At 52.8% G+C, this 17,111-nt stretch overlaps 8 protein-coding genes across 8 annotated transcripts; 4 read left to right on the top strand and 4 right to left on the bottom strand.

Annotated features, from left to right (window-relative positions):
• Positions 1–485: 485 nt before the first annotated feature.
• Positions 486–816, bottom strand: IAQ61_010956 (uncharacterized protein; the record flags this gene model as incomplete). The annotated part of the gene is made up of 2 exons (XM_003834973.1): positions 486–753; positions 806–816. The coding sequence occupies 2 exons, from the start codon at positions 814–816 to the stop codon at positions 486–488; spliced, it is 279 nt and encodes a 92-aa protein (XP_003835021.1).
• Positions 817–1,737: 921 nt separating this feature from the next.
• IAQ61_010955 (uncharacterized protein) lies at positions 1,738–3,621 on the top strand (the record flags this gene model as incomplete). The annotated part of the gene is made up of 1 exon (XM_003834972.2): positions 1,738–3,621. The coding sequence occupies one exon, from the start codon at positions 1,738–1,740 to the stop codon at positions 3,619–3,621; it is 1,884 nt and encodes a 627-aa protein (XP_003835020.2).
• Positions 3,622–4,298: 677 nt separating this feature from the next.
• On the top strand, positions 4,299–5,420 carry IAQ61_010954 (uncharacterized protein; the record flags this gene model as incomplete). The annotated part of the gene is made up of 1 exon (XM_003834971.2): positions 4,299–5,420. One exon carries the CDS (start codon positions 4,299–4,301, stop codon positions 5,418–5,420), a length of 1,122 nt encoding a protein of 373 aa, XP_003835019.2.
• An 84-nt stretch (positions 5,421–5,504) lies between these two features.
• On the bottom strand, positions 5,505–6,526 carry IAQ61_010953 (uncharacterized protein; the record flags this gene model as incomplete). Its single annotated transcript, XM_003834970.2, has 2 exons — positions 5,505–5,972; positions 6,242–6,526. 2 exons carry the CDS (start codon positions 6,524–6,526, stop codon positions 5,505–5,507), a joined length of 753 nt encoding a protein of 250 aa, XP_003835018.2.
• Positions 6,527–6,607: 81 nt separating this feature from the next.
• Positions 6,608–8,485, top strand: IAQ61_010952 (uncharacterized protein; the record flags this gene model as incomplete). Its single annotated transcript, XM_003834969.2, has 1 exon — positions 6,608–8,485. The coding sequence occupies one exon, from the start codon at positions 6,608–6,610 to the stop codon at positions 8,483–8,485; it is 1,878 nt and encodes a 625-aa protein (XP_003835017.2).
• Positions 8,486–9,015: 530 nt separating this feature from the next.
• Positions 9,016–9,843, top strand: IAQ61_010951 (uncharacterized protein; the record flags this gene model as incomplete). The annotated part of the gene is made up of 4 exons (XM_066098996.1): positions 9,016–9,385; positions 9,443–9,494; positions 9,551–9,659; positions 9,731–9,843. Exons 2-4 carry the CDS (start codon positions 9,465–9,467, stop codon positions 9,841–9,843), a joined length of 252 nt encoding a protein of 83 aa, XP_065951154.1. The 5' UTR covers positions 9,016–9,385; positions 9,443–9,464.
• A 666-nt stretch (positions 9,844–10,509) lies between these two features.
• IAQ61_010950 (uncharacterized protein) lies at positions 10,510–14,319 on the bottom strand (the record flags this gene model as incomplete). Its single annotated transcript, XM_003834967.2, has 1 exon — positions 10,510–14,319. One exon carries the CDS (start codon positions 14,317–14,319, stop codon positions 10,510–10,512), a length of 3,810 nt encoding a protein of 1,269 aa, XP_003835015.2.
• A 776-nt stretch (positions 14,320–15,095) lies between these two features.
• Positions 15,096–16,863, bottom strand: IAQ61_010949 (uncharacterized protein; the record flags this gene model as incomplete). Its single annotated transcript, XM_003834966.2, has 3 exons — positions 15,096–16,430; positions 16,504–16,586; positions 16,641–16,863. The coding sequence occupies 3 exons, from the start codon at positions 16,861–16,863 to the stop codon at positions 15,750–15,752; spliced, it is 987 nt and encodes a 328-aa protein (XP_003835014.1). The 3' UTR covers positions 15,096–15,749.
• Between the last annotated feature and the right edge of the window lie 248 nt (positions 16,864–17,111).

Genomic DNA, 17,111 nt, shown 5'->3' with positions numbered 1-17,111 from the left:
ACACCAGATTACTTGTCTTTGAAGTGACTTGTGCATGAAGTAAGCTACTATCTTTTACCCTCCTCTCCAGCTCAAAAGATGAACATTTAATTTATCACGACGGTCTACCGAGCTACGGCAATGGTGATAACTGCCTGTGACAAGGCAAGAATCTGATTACTTCACACACGCTAGTCTAACATTTAGCTCTTTTATGACAACACATGCTGACTCTGCGACAGATTTTAACCAATTGATTTCAACTAGCTCTGCTTCTTGCTCTACATGACACGATCCACACGGTCGTGTCTACTTCTCCGTTACCATCGTGATTAGCACGCTCTCATTTGAAGAGTTACATGTGCTTGAGTTGGACCAAACACCGTTCAATTGTCTTGATGTAGCCATCGTAGCCATTGCATAACTACAGGTCTGAGTTCCCTGGTAAAGGATAAAGAACTCATACTTATACATCCACCAACTTATGTACACCCCAGATTGATTACTTAATACAACCCAATTGTGATGTCACCGCGAATCCTTGCCGTCAAATGGATCTCTGCCTCCAAGTCTAGTTTGATTCCGAGCAATAGCGCGGCATCCTTGAGGTTTCCCTTGTCGTCCGTGGCTCCCTTGATAATGTTGCCTGCCGGCCGACTGAGGCCGGCTGATGAAGGAACGGGACCGATGTTGTTGCTGATCTTGCGGCCGCCGCTCGCTCGACCTTCGCTGTCAGAGTCGGAGCCATAGCCTGTTGGGCGAATGGTGGGTTCACTGGCTGCGAATCAGTCGAGGATGGTGTAGGTGCAAGCAGATGTTGACTTACACAGTAGACATGTTTAAGGAGAGGCGGGATGTAGAGCCAGACGTAAGGAGGGAGAGTTGCCGTTTATGGGATGAGTAGGAAGGGCGTTGATATTAAGCTTTGCGTGATGAAAGAAGGCTCCAGGCCGATGGTTTGTCCGTTTGGTCCTCTGTAAGAAATGTTGTAGTTTAGTGAGAAGCAGATCGACCGTCCTGCCTTTCAAAAGATACCTTGACGGCAGCCTTAAGTATCATGGCATGGCATGCAAGGCCCCCGCTGTTAATACAAACGAGCCACCCCATTGCTATCCGTGAGGGGCACCGAGTAAGGGGTGCCGGCCATGCGTTTGAGGCGAGAACACTCATCGTTCGACTCGCACGCAAAACCGCGAAGGCTAGATTTCGGTTTTTGGCGATCTTGTCCTGGATTGCTGGGGAGCGTGTTGGAGTCCGACTGGGGTTTTGGAGGGGGCTATACTGTTGTGTGGGTGAAACACGCAGGGGGATGGGGCAATGTCTCAAGATGGTTAGGGACGTCGTTGTAGTAGGGTGAGTATCACCCCATCATATTCACTATGTATGTGATGCTATGCTGGAGAATAGGGTTGGGACCTGGGTTACTACTAGAGATAGGAATAAGGGGATGTCATTTATGTTTCGGTGCACAACGTATATGCAGATGGTCGTGCGATCTGGGAGTAGCTCAAACACAAAGATGATAGTCTGCGGGATCGTTCGGTCCTTTTGGAACGCTTTGTACAAAGCAAGTATTGATATCGAATTTTCATAGATTTTCATCATGCTGTCTGGACCTGGCAGTATCGATGACCCTTTAGTGCTTCGACTGGTGGTGAAGCAGGACACCGATTCTGAGATGTGGACAGCATAGAACTTGAGCATGAAATGTAACAGTCCGAAACTCTACGCTTCTCGATCCTGTCTTCCGCCTTCACCATGGTCCTCTCAATCCTCATCGCCACCATAACAGCGCCGGGTCTCCTTGGATCCCAAGAAGCCATCAGACAATCGCAGTCCAAAGAGAAGAAAGAAGAGCATCGCGCTCGTCGTTGTAACCTCATAGCAACATGCGTCAAGTCTTCTCGGAGAAGCCGCGATATTGATGGCAGACAAATTGTTCTCCGCAACGGAAGACTCTGGATTGATACCGGCACTGAAGACGGCAGTCCGCTGGGCCATCCATATGCAGGATACTATCTGCCGTATCCAGACTCCAAGTACGAGGGTCTCGTCACGACGATCACTGATGTCGCGCCTATAATGAACTGGATATATATTGATCGGGAAACTCATCAAGTGCGTTACGGCGTTCGTGCTGACGCGCAGCCCAATCTCACGGGACCATTTGATTGTACGCGTCAAGACCGCCGGCTTACATTTGATGGATGGGAGGGTTGGTGTGCGGTTGAAGAGGTGCCGGGATTATGGGCGCTGTACTTTGACGTCGATGACGACGGTTTGAAACAGAAAGTTGAGCCTGGAAAGAAAGTACTGGAACTAGAGTTGACTAGAAAGGAGAAGAGGTTCCAGAAGGAGAAAGAGGCAAGACAGCAGGATCAGACGACAAAACGGAAGGTTGATGTCAAGGAGGATGCGCCGGTTGATCAGCCGCTCAGTGCTGCGGCACTGGTATCGAAACCGGGAGTACTGGATGGTCAGAGTGAGCAGGTCAACAGTGAGACGGGGCAGGGCGAGCAAGGAGACGGTGGTACGCAGGCGTGGAAGCCCCTCAAAATCCCGAAGAGCATATTTGATGATCCACCGCCTATGGTTGCGCCGCTTGCGTTCAGACCTAGGACGCCTCCACCTGCGTATTCACCCGCAAATAAATACAAGTCAGCTGAAGGTCGCCAACCGACAGTTAGAAAAGAAAATACTCAGCCAGTTAAGCCGGAATCTGGTGGTGCGATGTCCAATACTCCTCCAGTCGTATCAGCGAGCTCCAGCCCAGACGCTGGGAAACGCACACCTCCGAAGAGAAGCAGTGGTACGAAAGCGCTGGCACAGGCTCAGAAATTTGAGGCCCTTGCGGCTGGGAAGGTATTTAAAGATGAAAGCAGAGCGAATGAGAGTCGCCGCTCATCTCCAGACGGCCAAGTTGTAGGATATGTTTCTTCAGAGTACTCCAACGATGGACAAGAGCCGAGCAAGAAATTGCAACCAAAACGCACATCATTTTCTACACCCTCACCTCTAAGTCTAGCAAAAGCCAAGGAAGTGTCACACCCCTCGCAAGAATCGAAGACGGTCGCGAACACAGAACCTTCAAAGGTGGCAACAGATCCCGCTATATTCTCAGGAACGACCAAAAACACGGGAAGATCAGGACAGTCACGTCGTCCAACGATAACAAGCCAACCATCACAATCGTCCACAAGGCCAACACCAGGCAGCACCTTGCGAACGCCGCAAGCAAAGAAAGAGGCTTTCCCCCAAAGAAAACGATCTTCCTCCGAACAGCCCTATCTGAAGAGTGACTCACCCGCTCGGTCACCTAGTAACGCAACAACACGAAAGACAAGCCAGCCATCCCGCACATCTTTGGCAAGAACCATGACAACAGGCACAGGAAACAGAGGTATGGCAAGTCGATTTGGAGGGAGACGAGACGAGACGAGTCCGATGCGTGGGCGATCGAATACGACGAGTGGTACACGGGGAAGACCTGCGAGGAAAACGACGTCTGCTCTGTTTAGGGAGATAGACGATCTGGTTAGTCAAGATGCACAAGGTTCGGTTGTGGGTGATGGTAGTGGTCGGTCACGCGGAGGTAGTTCGAAACAGGTGGATAACGACGGTGGTAAGGCGAGGTGGATATAGAAATACCCAGAACGCTTTTATGTTTGTACAATACGTATACATGAGTATATTTGCAGTTTTCTCCATGTTCTGGATATTCTGGATGGGTGGTTGTCTACAAAGTAGGCCACAAATCAGGACGTGCAAGGTGGAAGGTGAGAAGCTAGCAAACGCGCTACCGTACGACGCGAACCACCAACCTCGTACCTTGCGTGCTCGTGTAGACATCTATATACCGCTATGATATCAAAGACAATAAGATCCCCAGATCTTGGTTCACGTCTCCGTCTACCTGCCTTTGTGTGCATCGAACTAGCTTCGAAATGTGAAACTCGACCCACCATCGGCTGACCAGGTTGTTGGCATGCTTCAGCATCTGTGTCGGAGTACATCCCAAGATGCCGCAGCAAAGAACAATGTCACGCAACGGAGAGGCTTGCCCAAACGTCTGCTGAAGACGAGGCTAGAGGCAGATTGGCCTTGCCCATTCGGTCAATGACTTGAGTTCCAGTAGTCCGTCATCCACGGTACCTTGCTACTAACACACACGAGCCTGCTAGTCCAGACATCGATTTCTGAACCAGAATCTGAAGTAAAAGTGCTCTGGATCAATCGCGCCGTCTTTGTCAGTTCTCTCAATCCTACTATTGCATCATACCCAACTCCCCCACGTTGAATTCCAAAACTTATCCCCCAAAATGGACGCATCTACCAGGTTGTATCAACGATTGGCCGAGATTCCTGAAGACCCTGAAGACCCAGAGAGCTTAGACGATCTTATTGTATGCGCATTCGGAGCTTTCGAGCGATACTACGTGTGTTGGAAGACCAAAGGGGGTGAATACAGGCAAGGTGAGCAGTTTCGATATTTGCCTCATTCTAGACTGATCCGCCTAGATGGCTATGATCTTCCTCCCGCGCTGCATGAATGGCTATACCCTTCCGATGGCACAAGGCGAGATTTCGCCTCCCTTCAAGTGGTGTTTGGACGAGGCGAGGAATATTTTGCGTCTGACAAGAACGGAAAGCTAGAATACAAGGAGCCGGAAGTGAGGAAGCAGGTGGAAGAGGAAGAAAAGATTGACCGCATGGCACTGAGAAGGTCGCGAACGGTTTCGTTCCTGCGACCCTTGTCAGACACGAGCGTCAAATCCGATGCGACAAGCGCCGATTCATTCAACAGCAGACAGTCCCGGTCATCGTCGATGTCGTCACAGCGAGCTTCACGGCCACCAAGTTTAACAAATTCAAGGACAAGTTCGGATGGGTCAGTGGCATCACGGCCGAGCTCGAGACCTTTGAGCATAGTGTCGACCCATGCGAGAGCGCACTCTTCCTTGAGCTCGCAATGGGCCCTGGGGAGCGAAGACACGGCAAAGCACAAGTGTCCAGACACCACCGTGGACATGAAGCCCCCAAGATCCGACGAAGCTACCAAGATCATCACCGCTGCATCTGAACTTCAAGATCCCACTGAGAATCCACAGCCATGTACATGTGGCCACCGCGCATCGCAACCCCCACAACCCCCCAGACCAGCCTACGCCAACGCCAGCGTGCAGACCGATCCCGCTCCCTCACCTCTCCGCATCGACACCTCCACTCCCCCAATGTGGTCTTCGCAGAACAGCTACAGCGCAGTGTCCCAAGACAGTGAAACACCACTGATAAAAGTGAATCCGCTAGTCGTGGGACGATCGATTGATTACTTTAGTAAACCAGATTATCAGCTCGGGGATAGTCTGACATTTGGCTATCACAGCCTTCAACCGCTAGTGTATCAGTATCAGGATGAGTTTGTGGGTGATGATTTGCATTGACGGTTTGTTATGACTCGTAGATTGCTCTGTAAAGAAATGGCCGTCTCTCTTTGCAGCTGAAATGCTCTGATGCAAATGCAAGCTTTACTCGTCGACCACGCACGTTATTTTCCTCTTGCTGCAGACTTGTTGTGTCTTACTCGCTCCATGTCCAGTAAAAAAGGCCAGCACAGGGAGGGACACACGCTTCCACCAGAGAGAGTTTCTATAGAGGATCATACGCAAGCCATCATGTGCCATATCTTGTGAGTGAATCTGCCTTCTTCGTCCGGTGTGGAAGCATTCAGTGAGGGAAGGGACAGTATCGTGCCTTCCTTCCCAATCACCTTTTGGGATTTCAGATTTCTTGGCTTCAGGGTCTGTCATCACGTCATGTCCAGAACTAGCGACGGTCACATGTCCAGTTGCTGTTGTTTGTTGTTGTTGTTGTTGTTGTTGTTGCTGTTGTTGTTGTTGTTGTTGTTGTTGTTGTTGTTGTTGTTGTTGTTGTTGTTGTTGTTGTTGTTGTTGTTGTTGTTGTTGTTGTTGTTGTTGTTGTTGTTGTTGTTGTTGCTGTTGTTGTTGTTGTTGTTGTTGTTGTTGTTGTTGTTGTTGTTGTTGTTGTTGTTGTTGTTGTTGTTGTTGTTGTTGTTGTTGTTGTTGTTGTTGTTGTTGTTGTCAAGGGAAGGTGCGATTGTGAATTCTCGCCAACACTTCGCACAAATCTTTTCTCCTGAAGCCCCCAATACCATTTTTTTTTGAAACGGCGTGGCACAGTTGCCGACTCATTTCCGTCACTTGATGAGATGGGGAACAGAAAAGCTGACGGTACAGTACCTTACTCTACCATGGACGGGACCCATTTTTCCTATGGTCAGCTGACATGCTGCCTCTGCGGCTTGACTGGATTCGTCATCTTGCATCATGGCTTTTGATGTGGGCGGAGAAGCTTGCTTGCTTTCTTCTACCTCTACTCCTCCTTCTGCTTCTGCTTTCGCCGCTGTGTGATTGTTCGGCCGAGTTTTGCCTGAGTGGCTGCGTACCTTTGTAGGAGATTCGGGCGCTGCATACGCGACATCTACCGCGTACCGTGAATACTTTTGCATGGTTGATGCCAATGCGGACATGGGAGATGGATTAAGTCTGCGCACGCCAGTCCCCCCCATCTGCAACCACTCACACACTCGTTTGTACCACCAAAACCCACCATGGCCATCCGGCCCCTCAACTCGAGTCTGATATTCGACCGTCGCATCATCCTCGGCCTCCTCGCCATCCTCGTCCTCGCCTTCACATTTGCATTTCTGTACAGTCCCGACCTCCGACCTCGCGCCGCGGCCTGGATTCCGCCGCTGAACTCGAAGCCGCCCACACCAGCGTTTGTCGCCCCGCCCAAGGACCCACGAGACCCCAACATCGTCACCCTCGATTATCTTGCGATCCGACCCAACGTCACCGATACAGTGCGCTCGTACTGGAATATCCCGTACGCGGCGTCGACGGCCGGCCGGAACAGGTTTCGCGGACCGCAGCCTGTGAATCGGACGTATGGGCTTGGCAGGGGCGAGGAGCCGTTGGTGTGGGACGGCAGTTTGGGCATGTGTCCGCGCATCCAGAAGAGGGATGCGAGTTTGAGGAATAGGGAGGATGTCGCTGGTGAAGATGTGTTGGGGATCAAGGCACGCATCACAGAGGATTGCCTGAGCTTGAATGTCTTTACGCCGTTTGATGCCGAGGCGGGGGATGATTTGCCGGTGCTGGTGAATATTCCGGGCGGTGGGTTCCATTTGCCTGGCCGGAGCAATGGCGGGGAGATGGTGGAGAAGAGTCGTCGGGAAAAGGGTGTGGAGGGCAAGTTGGACAAGGGCATCATTGTGGTGACCATGTACTATCGCAACGGCATCTACGGCTTTCTCTCTGGCGAGCAGATTGCCAAGGATGGCGACTACAACAACGCGCTGCGCGATCAAAGGGCGTCGCTCGAGTGGGTTCAAAAGTACATTCGCTTCTTCGGCGGCAACCCAGACCACGTCGTCATCATGGGAACCAGCGCAGGCGGTGCCAGCGTCCTCCTCCAACTGACCGCCAACGACGGCGACCACCACGTCCCCGTCCCCGGCACCGGCCGCAAACCCCTCTTCCACGGCGCCATCGCTCAGAGCCCCGCAAGTCCAACCTTCTTCACCCCGCCGCAAGCCGAGAAGTTCTGGAACGAGGTCGCAGGCGGCCTGAATTGCAGCGACATCACCTGCGTCCGCAATGCCAGCCCCGGCGACCTCTACTACGAAAACTACCCCATGTCCTTTCCCGGCCGCAACACGCCGCCCCGTTGGATGTGGGCGCCCACCACCGAGCCCAAAGGCGGCATGTGGACGCAGCCCGCGCCCGCCGCCATCCTGCACAACCACTACGCCAAAGTGCCCACCCTCATCGGCTTCACGTCCAACGAAGGCACCGACCAGGTCAAGAAGACGACGGACAACGAAGGCGAATTCAAATCCTACCTCGCAGACCACTACCCCTTGCTCACAGACGAGGATCTCGACGCGCTCGTCAAACTGTACCCGAATGACCGCCACTGGCCGGACAGCGGCAAGTACTGGGACGCCGTGGCCAAGGCCCAGGGCGACATCCGCTACATCTGCCCGACCTACCTGGCCAGCAACGCCATGGCACAATTCAACCCGGCCGACGTGCCCACCTGGCAATACCAATGGGACGTCATGTGGGGCGTCGACATCTCCAACGGCTTCGGCACCAAGCACGCCGGCTCCGTCGGCCAAGTCATGGTCCGCCGTGCCAACGCCATCAGCGACTACTTTATCAGTTTTGCAAAACACCTGGATCCGAATGTGGATCGGGGTACCGGGAGGCCTGTCTGGGAGCGGCTGGATCGCGAGCAGGGCAAGAGGCTGTTTTTCACAAACATCAAGGAGGGCGGGAAGAGGGGGGACGGAGAGGACATGTTGGGCGAGGTCAGGATGGCGGTTCGGGGCCGGGATGAGGCGAGGGAGAAGAGGTGTGCGGTTTTGAGGGGCATGTTTAGGCGGTTGCAGATGGAGGGGGTCGAGGCGCTGGAGATTTGATTGATGCGGGGAAGGGATGTAGACATGTGGACAATGGGCTTAAACGGGTTTTGTGTCTTGGAGCGATGTGGCTGCTGTAGGTACTCGCGCTTTTACCTGTAACGGCACTGACATGCCCCGGTCGCAGGACAAGAGGGAGAATGTCCCAGCAGACGAGGGAGATTGTGGATGCGGGCATTCATACGCGATGGACTTTTTTTTTTCCTTCTTTCCTTTTGCTGTTTTCAACGTGCATGTAATCTAACTATATACAACTATCGCCTCTTCTTCTTTGTACGGAATAGAGTTACAGAGAGAGGGGCAGTCTATTGTGTATCATGTACCGTGTACCGGGTATGTCCACCGTCCAAGAGCGAAGCGGACAGGTACTATACACTCCACACCCACAAGCCTCCCTATCCATCACGTGCTCTGCCTTCCCCAGCCCTTGGACCCTTTGGTAGAGAAAAGAAAAGTGGCGTGGCGTGGCCGACATGGAGGGGTTAGCCGATATTCCCATCCCATCCATGACCGAATGAAACCGCAACACCAATTTTGATATTTTTTTTTTATTTTTTTTGTATCTTTTTTGTATTTTTTTTTGGCAATAGACCTGTTTCTCCAACGAACAAAGTTTCCCAATCTACACGCAAAACACTGCACATGCACCACATCTTTTCCCTCTCCGCCCATTGCCCACACGCCGCCAATCTCCCCACTCCCACGCTAACCCCAACACTCCAGTCCACACCGCCCAGCCACACAGGCACCCAGACCCCCTAGCCGCCAACCCGCAAACGCGACCGCAACCACAGCCATGACCACCCCAAACCAAACGAAACCCGCATTTCCCCCCCCCCTTCCAGGATATATACCACCCAATCTGAAATTTACCTCGCCTTCGGGCATTTGGTCAATTTGGTACGTCGCGCCCACCCGGGATCCAGCACGCGTCTGCAAATACTAACGTCGCTGCAGAAACGATACAGAGAAGATTAGCATGGCCCCTGCACTAAGGATGACACGCTCAGTAGGTCCCAAGACTCTTGTGGAATTTCGCGGGTAATGTGCTAACCATTGCGACAGATCAAAGAGAAGCTACCATTTTTTTTGCTGGGGGGCGGGTGTTCGAGTCCGGGTTGGAGACTTTGGGCTGGTTTTTTTGGCTTTGTGTGTTTGGAGGTTGGGGCGGGCGGTATGCGGTGTCTTACTAAGCCCCAAGCCAAGGTTGGCAATATCACACTAAGCTAATATACTACCACGCAGTCCACGCTGCTAAACCCAGGCGCGTTATTTCAGCAAAGGTGCAAAAACAATTACACTTAAAGGTAATACTAATACGATTCAAGTCTCTGGTATTCATCTCGTATTACTTATAATATACATGACCTATTAGTACTTCATCACTTCATCACTTTGTGTGCAACGGCGCAAATTATCCAACAGTCCTCGCACAATCACAATCACGACTAATCTTCCTCAACAAACAACGCCCTCTTCCCCTTACCCCCCACAAAACCTCCCCAATAACAAACAAGCACAAAACACCAGCGTCCAGACTGTATTCACCCACGCCAAATGCGCTCATTCATCTACTCTTCACTCCTACGGCAACGCCTACTGCCTGCTAATCGACTTGAATCCACGGGTATCTAATCACCAACCACCACCGTGCGGAAAAACAAAAAAGGAGGCCCAGCCCAGCCCATCATTGCATACCCGCTTTGTGCCCTTGATCATCGTCATCCTTCCCTCGACGTTTCCCTTTGCCACCTTTGCATCGCCATCCCAAAAAGAATTCAAAAGTCTTCACATCACATCAAGTCCTTGAACCCCACAAAACATGTACCCCAAAAACCCAAGCCAGGCTCCCACCAAAAACAAAACCTCTTCCTTGCATGCAAACCCACAACGCATTCAAATCTGTCCGCCTTCAAATCTGTCCGCCTTCAAATCTGTCCGCCTTCAAATCTGTCCGCCTTCAAATCTGTCCGCCTTCAAATCTGTCCGCCTTCAAATCTGTCCGCCTTCAAATCTGTCCGCCTTCAAATCCGTCCGCCCTCGACAATCTCCCGCCCAATCAACTCCAACTCGCCACTCTCGGCCGTCCGCCTGCGCTCCAACACCCACCTCCCTTCACCCGAAGACTCGTCATGCTCACGAACGTATGCAACGCTATCAGCCGCGCTAGCCTTGCGAGAATGGCCACCGCCACTGCTACCGGCGCCCGCACCCGCACCCAATCTCCAGGCCGCACCGCCACCCGGTGTGAGCGGCGACGCGTTCGAAACGGGCGAGATGAAACCGACAGAGTGGCGGCGGGGCCCTGTGCAATTTGACGTCGTGGCCGTGGTGGGAGAGGAGAGCGAGGTATCAATCAAAGGGGGCGGTGGCGGCCGGTTCTGCGCGAGGTAGGGTGAGGGCAAGGGGGCGGGGTAGGGAGAGAGGGGGAGGCTGACGTTGGCCGCGGTCGTGAGATCGAGGCCGCCTGGTGACATGGAGAGCGATGTGTTTGTGCCAAAGGCCATGTTGTGTTGGGCGTACAGCTCTGAGATGGGTGGAAGGAGGGGGGCTTCGTTCCCGTGGGAGTGGGCCATTGGGCTTGGGAAGGAGTTGTAATCGTTTGTGGTCAGGGTTGGACTCTCCGTCTGCTCCTGATCATCATTCGCTGCATTGTCATCCTCGTCGTATGTCGCATTGACGGCCTCCATGAGACCTTCATCATCTTCTTGACTATCCTCTAGATTTTCCAGGTAATTTGCGGACCCGTCCTCTTCCCGGTAGTCACCGTCCTGCTCCTTCATCCGGTTGCCCGCAGGACTTGATGATCTTGGGACAAACTGCATGCCCATGGGCGACGAGTTGCGTGGACTGCCTGAAGCGCTCGCGGGCAGGCTGGCGCCACTCCCACCAAATGCGCCCTTTCGCAATTTCATCAGTGCATCCATGCTCATATCTTCGGACGAGTCGGGCCACCCATACGGGCTTATGCGTGCAAGCTGTGCTAAGCCTGGGCTGCTCAATGGCTGAGTGCTGTCCCGGAAGTGATTGAGGCTGATGAATGAGTTGCGTGTACTGTATTCGCTGCGCTCCGTGATGGGCGTAAGATTGGGCTCTCGCACCGCATTACGACCACTTGGAGCGCGACCCAAGCCAGATGGCCCGAAGAATCCTCCCCAAGCGCTCGAAGCTTCGCCAGACGCTGAAGCATAGAAACCAAACTCCTGGCCGTAGAAACCCTCATCGTCGTATGCGAGTGCTTCCGCGTTAGCCGCAGCAATAATAGGATCGTCTTCCATGGCCGAGTCAAAATCACTGTAGTCGTAGTCGTCCACATATCCAGAGCTCATCCCGAAAACATCATCCTCCGGGGGAAACACATCAGCTTCCAGGCTCTGGCGGCCGTCATCTGGCATCAAGCTAGGTCGTGAATCACTTTTGGTAGAAGACTCATCAACCTCATGATTGGCTTGGCCAGCATCGACACTGGCCTTTCGCGTGAACCGGCCGGAAGCTTCGGCACGGTTGGCGGCATCTGCTAGAGCGCTGTGATATGCGTTCATGTCGTTGAACATGGGAAGGGTGTGCTGTTGTGCGACAGAGTTTGTATGAGCGAGCGAAGATTCACACTTCCCCAGGTGCTTAGACAACGTGTCGTCATCTGCTTCGTAACCCGTCTCAGAATTCATCACAGGGTTCGGGTGAGAAGGAAGTGCTTGAGAGGCTTCATCAATGTCTGAGAACTTCACTTTTCTATCGTACAACGGCCCTTCTGGGTCATCGAATACATTCTCATCGAACTCTGCGGGCTCTGCATCTTCCTGGTCGCCAATAAGGCCATCGTCAAAGTACATGTCATCGCCCAAGTCCAGCTGATTGGTGCTACGCGACTGTCTCGCACCAGCAGTGGTGTCAATCGATGCATCTGGCGGGGCTGCTGAAGACGGGCCATTTGGTATCTCTTGCTGATCGCTGACACCCAAACCATATCTCTCGGTAGTCGGTCCATGAGAATGGTGAGGCTGTGATTCGATCGCCAAGGCTTTGAATTGCTGAAGATCCTGTTCAGACATGGCAAATCCCATGGGGTTGCCGTACATGTCGATGGATTGCTGCAGGTGCGAAAAACCATTCATCTGGGTATTGAAATTCTGCGCGCCAGCCTGTGTCGATGAAAAGTCGAAACCGCCGAGTCCTGAATCCAGAGTCTGGTTTCCTAAGCCTTCAAACTCGTCTTCCTCGCCAATCATGGGAATCTCCTCGTCAAGTCCGCCATCCATGTCATAGTCTTCCATATCGTACTCATCATATTCATCAACAAGCGAATTGATGGAATATCGGGCCTGCTTGGAAGCCTTCGCTGCTTCTTTTGCCTTGTGTCTTTCTTCCAGCAACTTTTCTTGCGCAGAGTCACTACCGCCCGGTATTTGGAAGCTAAATCTCGATGCTCTGCTGCTAAAATGTGCTGGTAGACCAGCTGGTTGAAAGGGTGCGTCGGTTACAGAAGTAGCTCTAGAACGCGCGGATGGAGGTGACTTGGTCGATTGCCTCTTTCTGTTAGTCGCTTCCACAGCCTCATTCATCAGATCAGGCGATTCCTGTACCGGAGACAGAACGGAGGCTGAGGTATCGAATTCTTGGCATGGTGGTGGAGGCGGTGGTGAAGATGTCGGAGGGGAAGGTGGGTCCTTGGGAGCGGAAGGGGGAGGGGGAGGCGATCTTGTTGGAGGTGCAAATTGCACCGAGTTCCTCGCCAAAAAGTCCTTGTTGACCAACATCTCTGCCCTGATGGCTGCTTGAGACTGCTCGTAGCTCGTGTCGTCGTCAAAGTGCTCACGAAAGACGGGTGTATGCTCCTTGTCAACCTTTGGAGGACTCACGCGACCCAGGTCTTGTTTCGTGTCACGGGCGCCATTGACGTTAGTATACGAAAAATTCCGATTGAGTCTAGGTGCATTGAAGTCGTGAACGATGTTACCGCGTATCCTTGGGTCGTAGTCGTCAGGCATCGAAGATGCAGCTGGCGGCGAGCGTATGGTGACAAGCGATTCGTCTGCGAGAGGATCCAATGGCTGACCAGATCGCCGGCGCATCAGGAGAGACATGGGGTTGCGCAGGCTCAGTCTCGACTTGGTTTTGGTAGGAGCCGGGGTTGGGGTGGAGGTGGCCTTGGAACTGCTGGACAGCTTTTCACTGATTCCGCTCAGCAGCGAAGTCTGAGATTTGGAGAAACCAGAGTAGCTGGGCGAGATTGTCGCAGGAGCCAAGTGTGTTGATGGCTGGGGAGGCGTCTCCCAGGACTGCGCCTGGTCCATTCGCTGCACCTGTACGGATACTGGTGGACGAGAGCCGGCTGGTGTGTTACCAGACACGGAGGACGCAGAGGGCGCCATGTCCTCGTAACTGGGGGGCAGCTGGTGTTGTGTTCGCTGCTGTGGGGAGGAGAGCAGCAGCCCACGATCCTGCGGTGCCTGACCATGACTGTGGCTACCACTCCCCCTACCACCACCACTTCCACTGACATTGCCTTTGCCACTACCTCCAGCGCTCATAGCGTCGTGGCAAGGGGTACTGTAGGTGTCGTGTCCCGCCGATTGTTTGTCCAACTTGGAGGCGACACGCGTAATGGGAGGCAGCTGCGGGGGAAAAGGCGATATGGGCGAAGCAGAGGCATAACTCGCATTGTCCGAGAAGCGCGGCGAAGCCAAGTAGTCGGTGTTGTGCGACGGCGAAGGCAGCGGATAGGCGGCGGGGTTGGGGCTAGGAATTGGCTCTGCTGGCGAGGCCAGACTCGACGAGGCATTGCGTTTTGCGTGGCCCGGTCTCAGATAGCTGAACATGTTGGATGGGGCCATGACAGCGATATGTCTTGCAAGGCGGCCACTAGCTGTCGCAATCGGTAATACCTAGCTGGTGTACCGGTAGTTCAGACTGCCTCTTAGCGAGGCCATGTGCCAGTGGGCACCATGACCGGGAGAAGAGCTGTGGGGCAGAAGGATGATGCTATTGACGGTATATCAACCTGGGACTGGCCTTGAGAAATAATGGTCCACGCGGATTCCAGCGTTGCACAGTCTCGGGAGAGTAAGTGGACGCGATGCAGGGCACCGAGGTGGCAGTTGAGCAGGTGCTGGCTGGGATGTGGGGTGGGATGCGTGGGGGGAGAGGGAGGGAAGGGAGATGGTTGGAAGCCTTCGCGCAGCAAAGGGGACCAGCAATGATGTCTCGTGATGAGTAGGGTAACGAGACGAGGTAGGTACGTACTATGGTAAGTAGGTAGAGGTTACCTATGATGATACTCTCTGCTACCGTACCTGGCTACTCCAGACCTGTCAGGGCTCTTTGTCGCGGCCTTCTCCATCCTTCTGCCCAAGCCTTCGCACCCAATACCAAGCTTCATGCACACCCCAACATGCAGGCATCCTGCCGTTGCTCACCGAACACAAGTACCCCCAACGCTGACTTTCTGCGACGCCGCTGCAACACCCCCTTCAACTCAAACTGGTACAGTACAACGTGTCCATGTATCCTGCCTCAGCATGCGTCATCCTCATCTACTCTATACATACATATCTCCTCAGATCATGAAGAGTACCGGTATCATTCTTTTTTAAAAAAGAAATATCCATCATGTGCCAAGAAGCAAGATAGAGTTGCTAAGTAATTACTGGTGGTGCCATGATACCACATGCTAAAGTGAAGTAGCCATGTCCATCGGCACTAAAAGACGCTTCCAGTTAAACTTCAACTACCTATGACATAGACGCTCTACTTAGCGTACAGTAGACACAGGTACTAACTTCATCTTGCACGAGCAGGCTGCATGCGAACACCACACCACATCAGCAAATAGCACAAGACACCAACGTGTGCTACTAGAGGAAGAGCACCCTTGGAAGCTCTGTAGTCTTCCACAAGGTTGGGCACAGCCACTCCAAAGTGCTTTTGTCGTTGTCTTGCTTCTTGCACTTCCACCACGTACACAGATAGCTCTCATGTACGTCAAGGCTCGAGACGGACGAGGACAAAAGAAAAGTCCCATCGTGTACGTCATCATACCCGAGGAGAGAGCCGTGTTGTGCATGGAGAGGGAGACCATCTGCCATCACATTACAAGTTGCCTTGCTACAATATAAGTTGGAGGTATGTATTCGAACAAATCTTCGTCTATTCGTGCCAATGAGGCTGGTCATTCATCATTTCCATGTCCATCAATTCGTACCCGTTCATATGTCCCTCTTAAAACGCCGCTACTCCCTTCAAGGCCAAGCATGCCTTGAATGGCCTACAATATCGAACCAAACCCAAAGGTCTGCTTGATACTTCGAATGTAGTACTGATCCCAGTTGCTCTTGGTTGGCTCCTCTTGACCAACAGGCACACCCTTCCACTCAACTCTCATCACCGTTACTGCATCAATGTCGTTCTGATCGAACCAGATCGATAGCGTCGAGTAATGACCTGCTGGCCACTGAGACAATCGCCATTTCTGGACAATATGTGTAGGCTCCTGCAACTCAACATACTCTCCGCTCACATTGCCACCAAACAGTTCAAATGTAGCTCCCGGTTGCGCACCGTTGAATTTTGGAGGGGAACGAGTGAAGGCAGCAATGCGCTGAGGATCGGTGAAGGTTTGGTACAAGTTCGCCGCATCCGTGCGGAACTCTGTACTGTCGTTGATAGTAGTCACGTTGACGACCGTGCCCGAGCTGTTCTTCTGCGATCCGGATAAGTCTGTCTTCGACTCAGACTTGTTCACACTGGAACTCGAGTACACCTTCGGCGCAGAGAAGCCGCTACCAGGATTAGTACCTGGGGCATGCTGGATGTCTTTTCCATGTTCTTCCATGACTGCCGGTCCAATCTTTGCAAAGCTCTTGCGTAATTGCGGCACAATCTTGGATCGAACTAGGTCTTTGACGGGCTGTTTGCTGCTCTCGTCAGAGTAGACATCTATCTCAAACTGTTCAGGATGTTAGTACAAGGAGCTCGTTGGACAATTACACGGATAGTGGGTGTGAGCAAAGGGAACATACGACATACTCGTCTTCCTCAGTGTCGTGGGCGACCTCGGGGACGGTGATGGTGCCGCTAGCTTCCTCACCCTCGGCGTTCTTGCCTGACAACCGAGTCAGCTCGCCCAAGAACATGGGAGAACACGAAAATCACGTACCAGAGTATTCCAACTTAAGCTTCACGTCAAAGATGGTGATGACCTTGCCCTTGCGCTGGCTGACATCCACGTCACCGTCCATACTGACCACCTTGTCGATTTTGGCAGAGACACCGCCATCCTCTACCGAAATCTGTACAAGCTCCTTCTCCAAGTACTCCCTCGTCCAGCCTGACACATCCTTGTTGACCCAATGCCAGTTGTTCGGGTTATGAAGGACCATGGTGGGGAACGGGGAGCGCGATGAATCTCGGCTGGGGTCTCTGCCAGCTAAATTAGCAATGCGGCACAACACGTGGTTTGTGAATTATCCAGGCGAGTGTTTTCAATTGTCAGAGGGCGACTCGAAAGTCTATGCAGCTGATCCGCATATAAAGAGTACAAGTCTTCTCAGACTGGTGCCAGCTTGTGTCTCATCATTCGAAAGGGGGAATTACATCTGGTGGTGCGACTTACCTAGAGGTGTTATAG

The sequence above is a fragment of the Plenodomus lingam genome (genome assembly GCF_022343315.1).
Source record: "Plenodomus lingam strain CAN1 chromosome Unknown contig_9, whole genome shotgun sequence".
NCBI lineage: Eukaryota > Fungi > Ascomycota > Dothideomycetes > Pleosporales > Leptosphaeriaceae > Plenodomus > Plenodomus lingam.
This window is presented reverse-complemented; position numbering and strand designations above follow the sequence as displayed.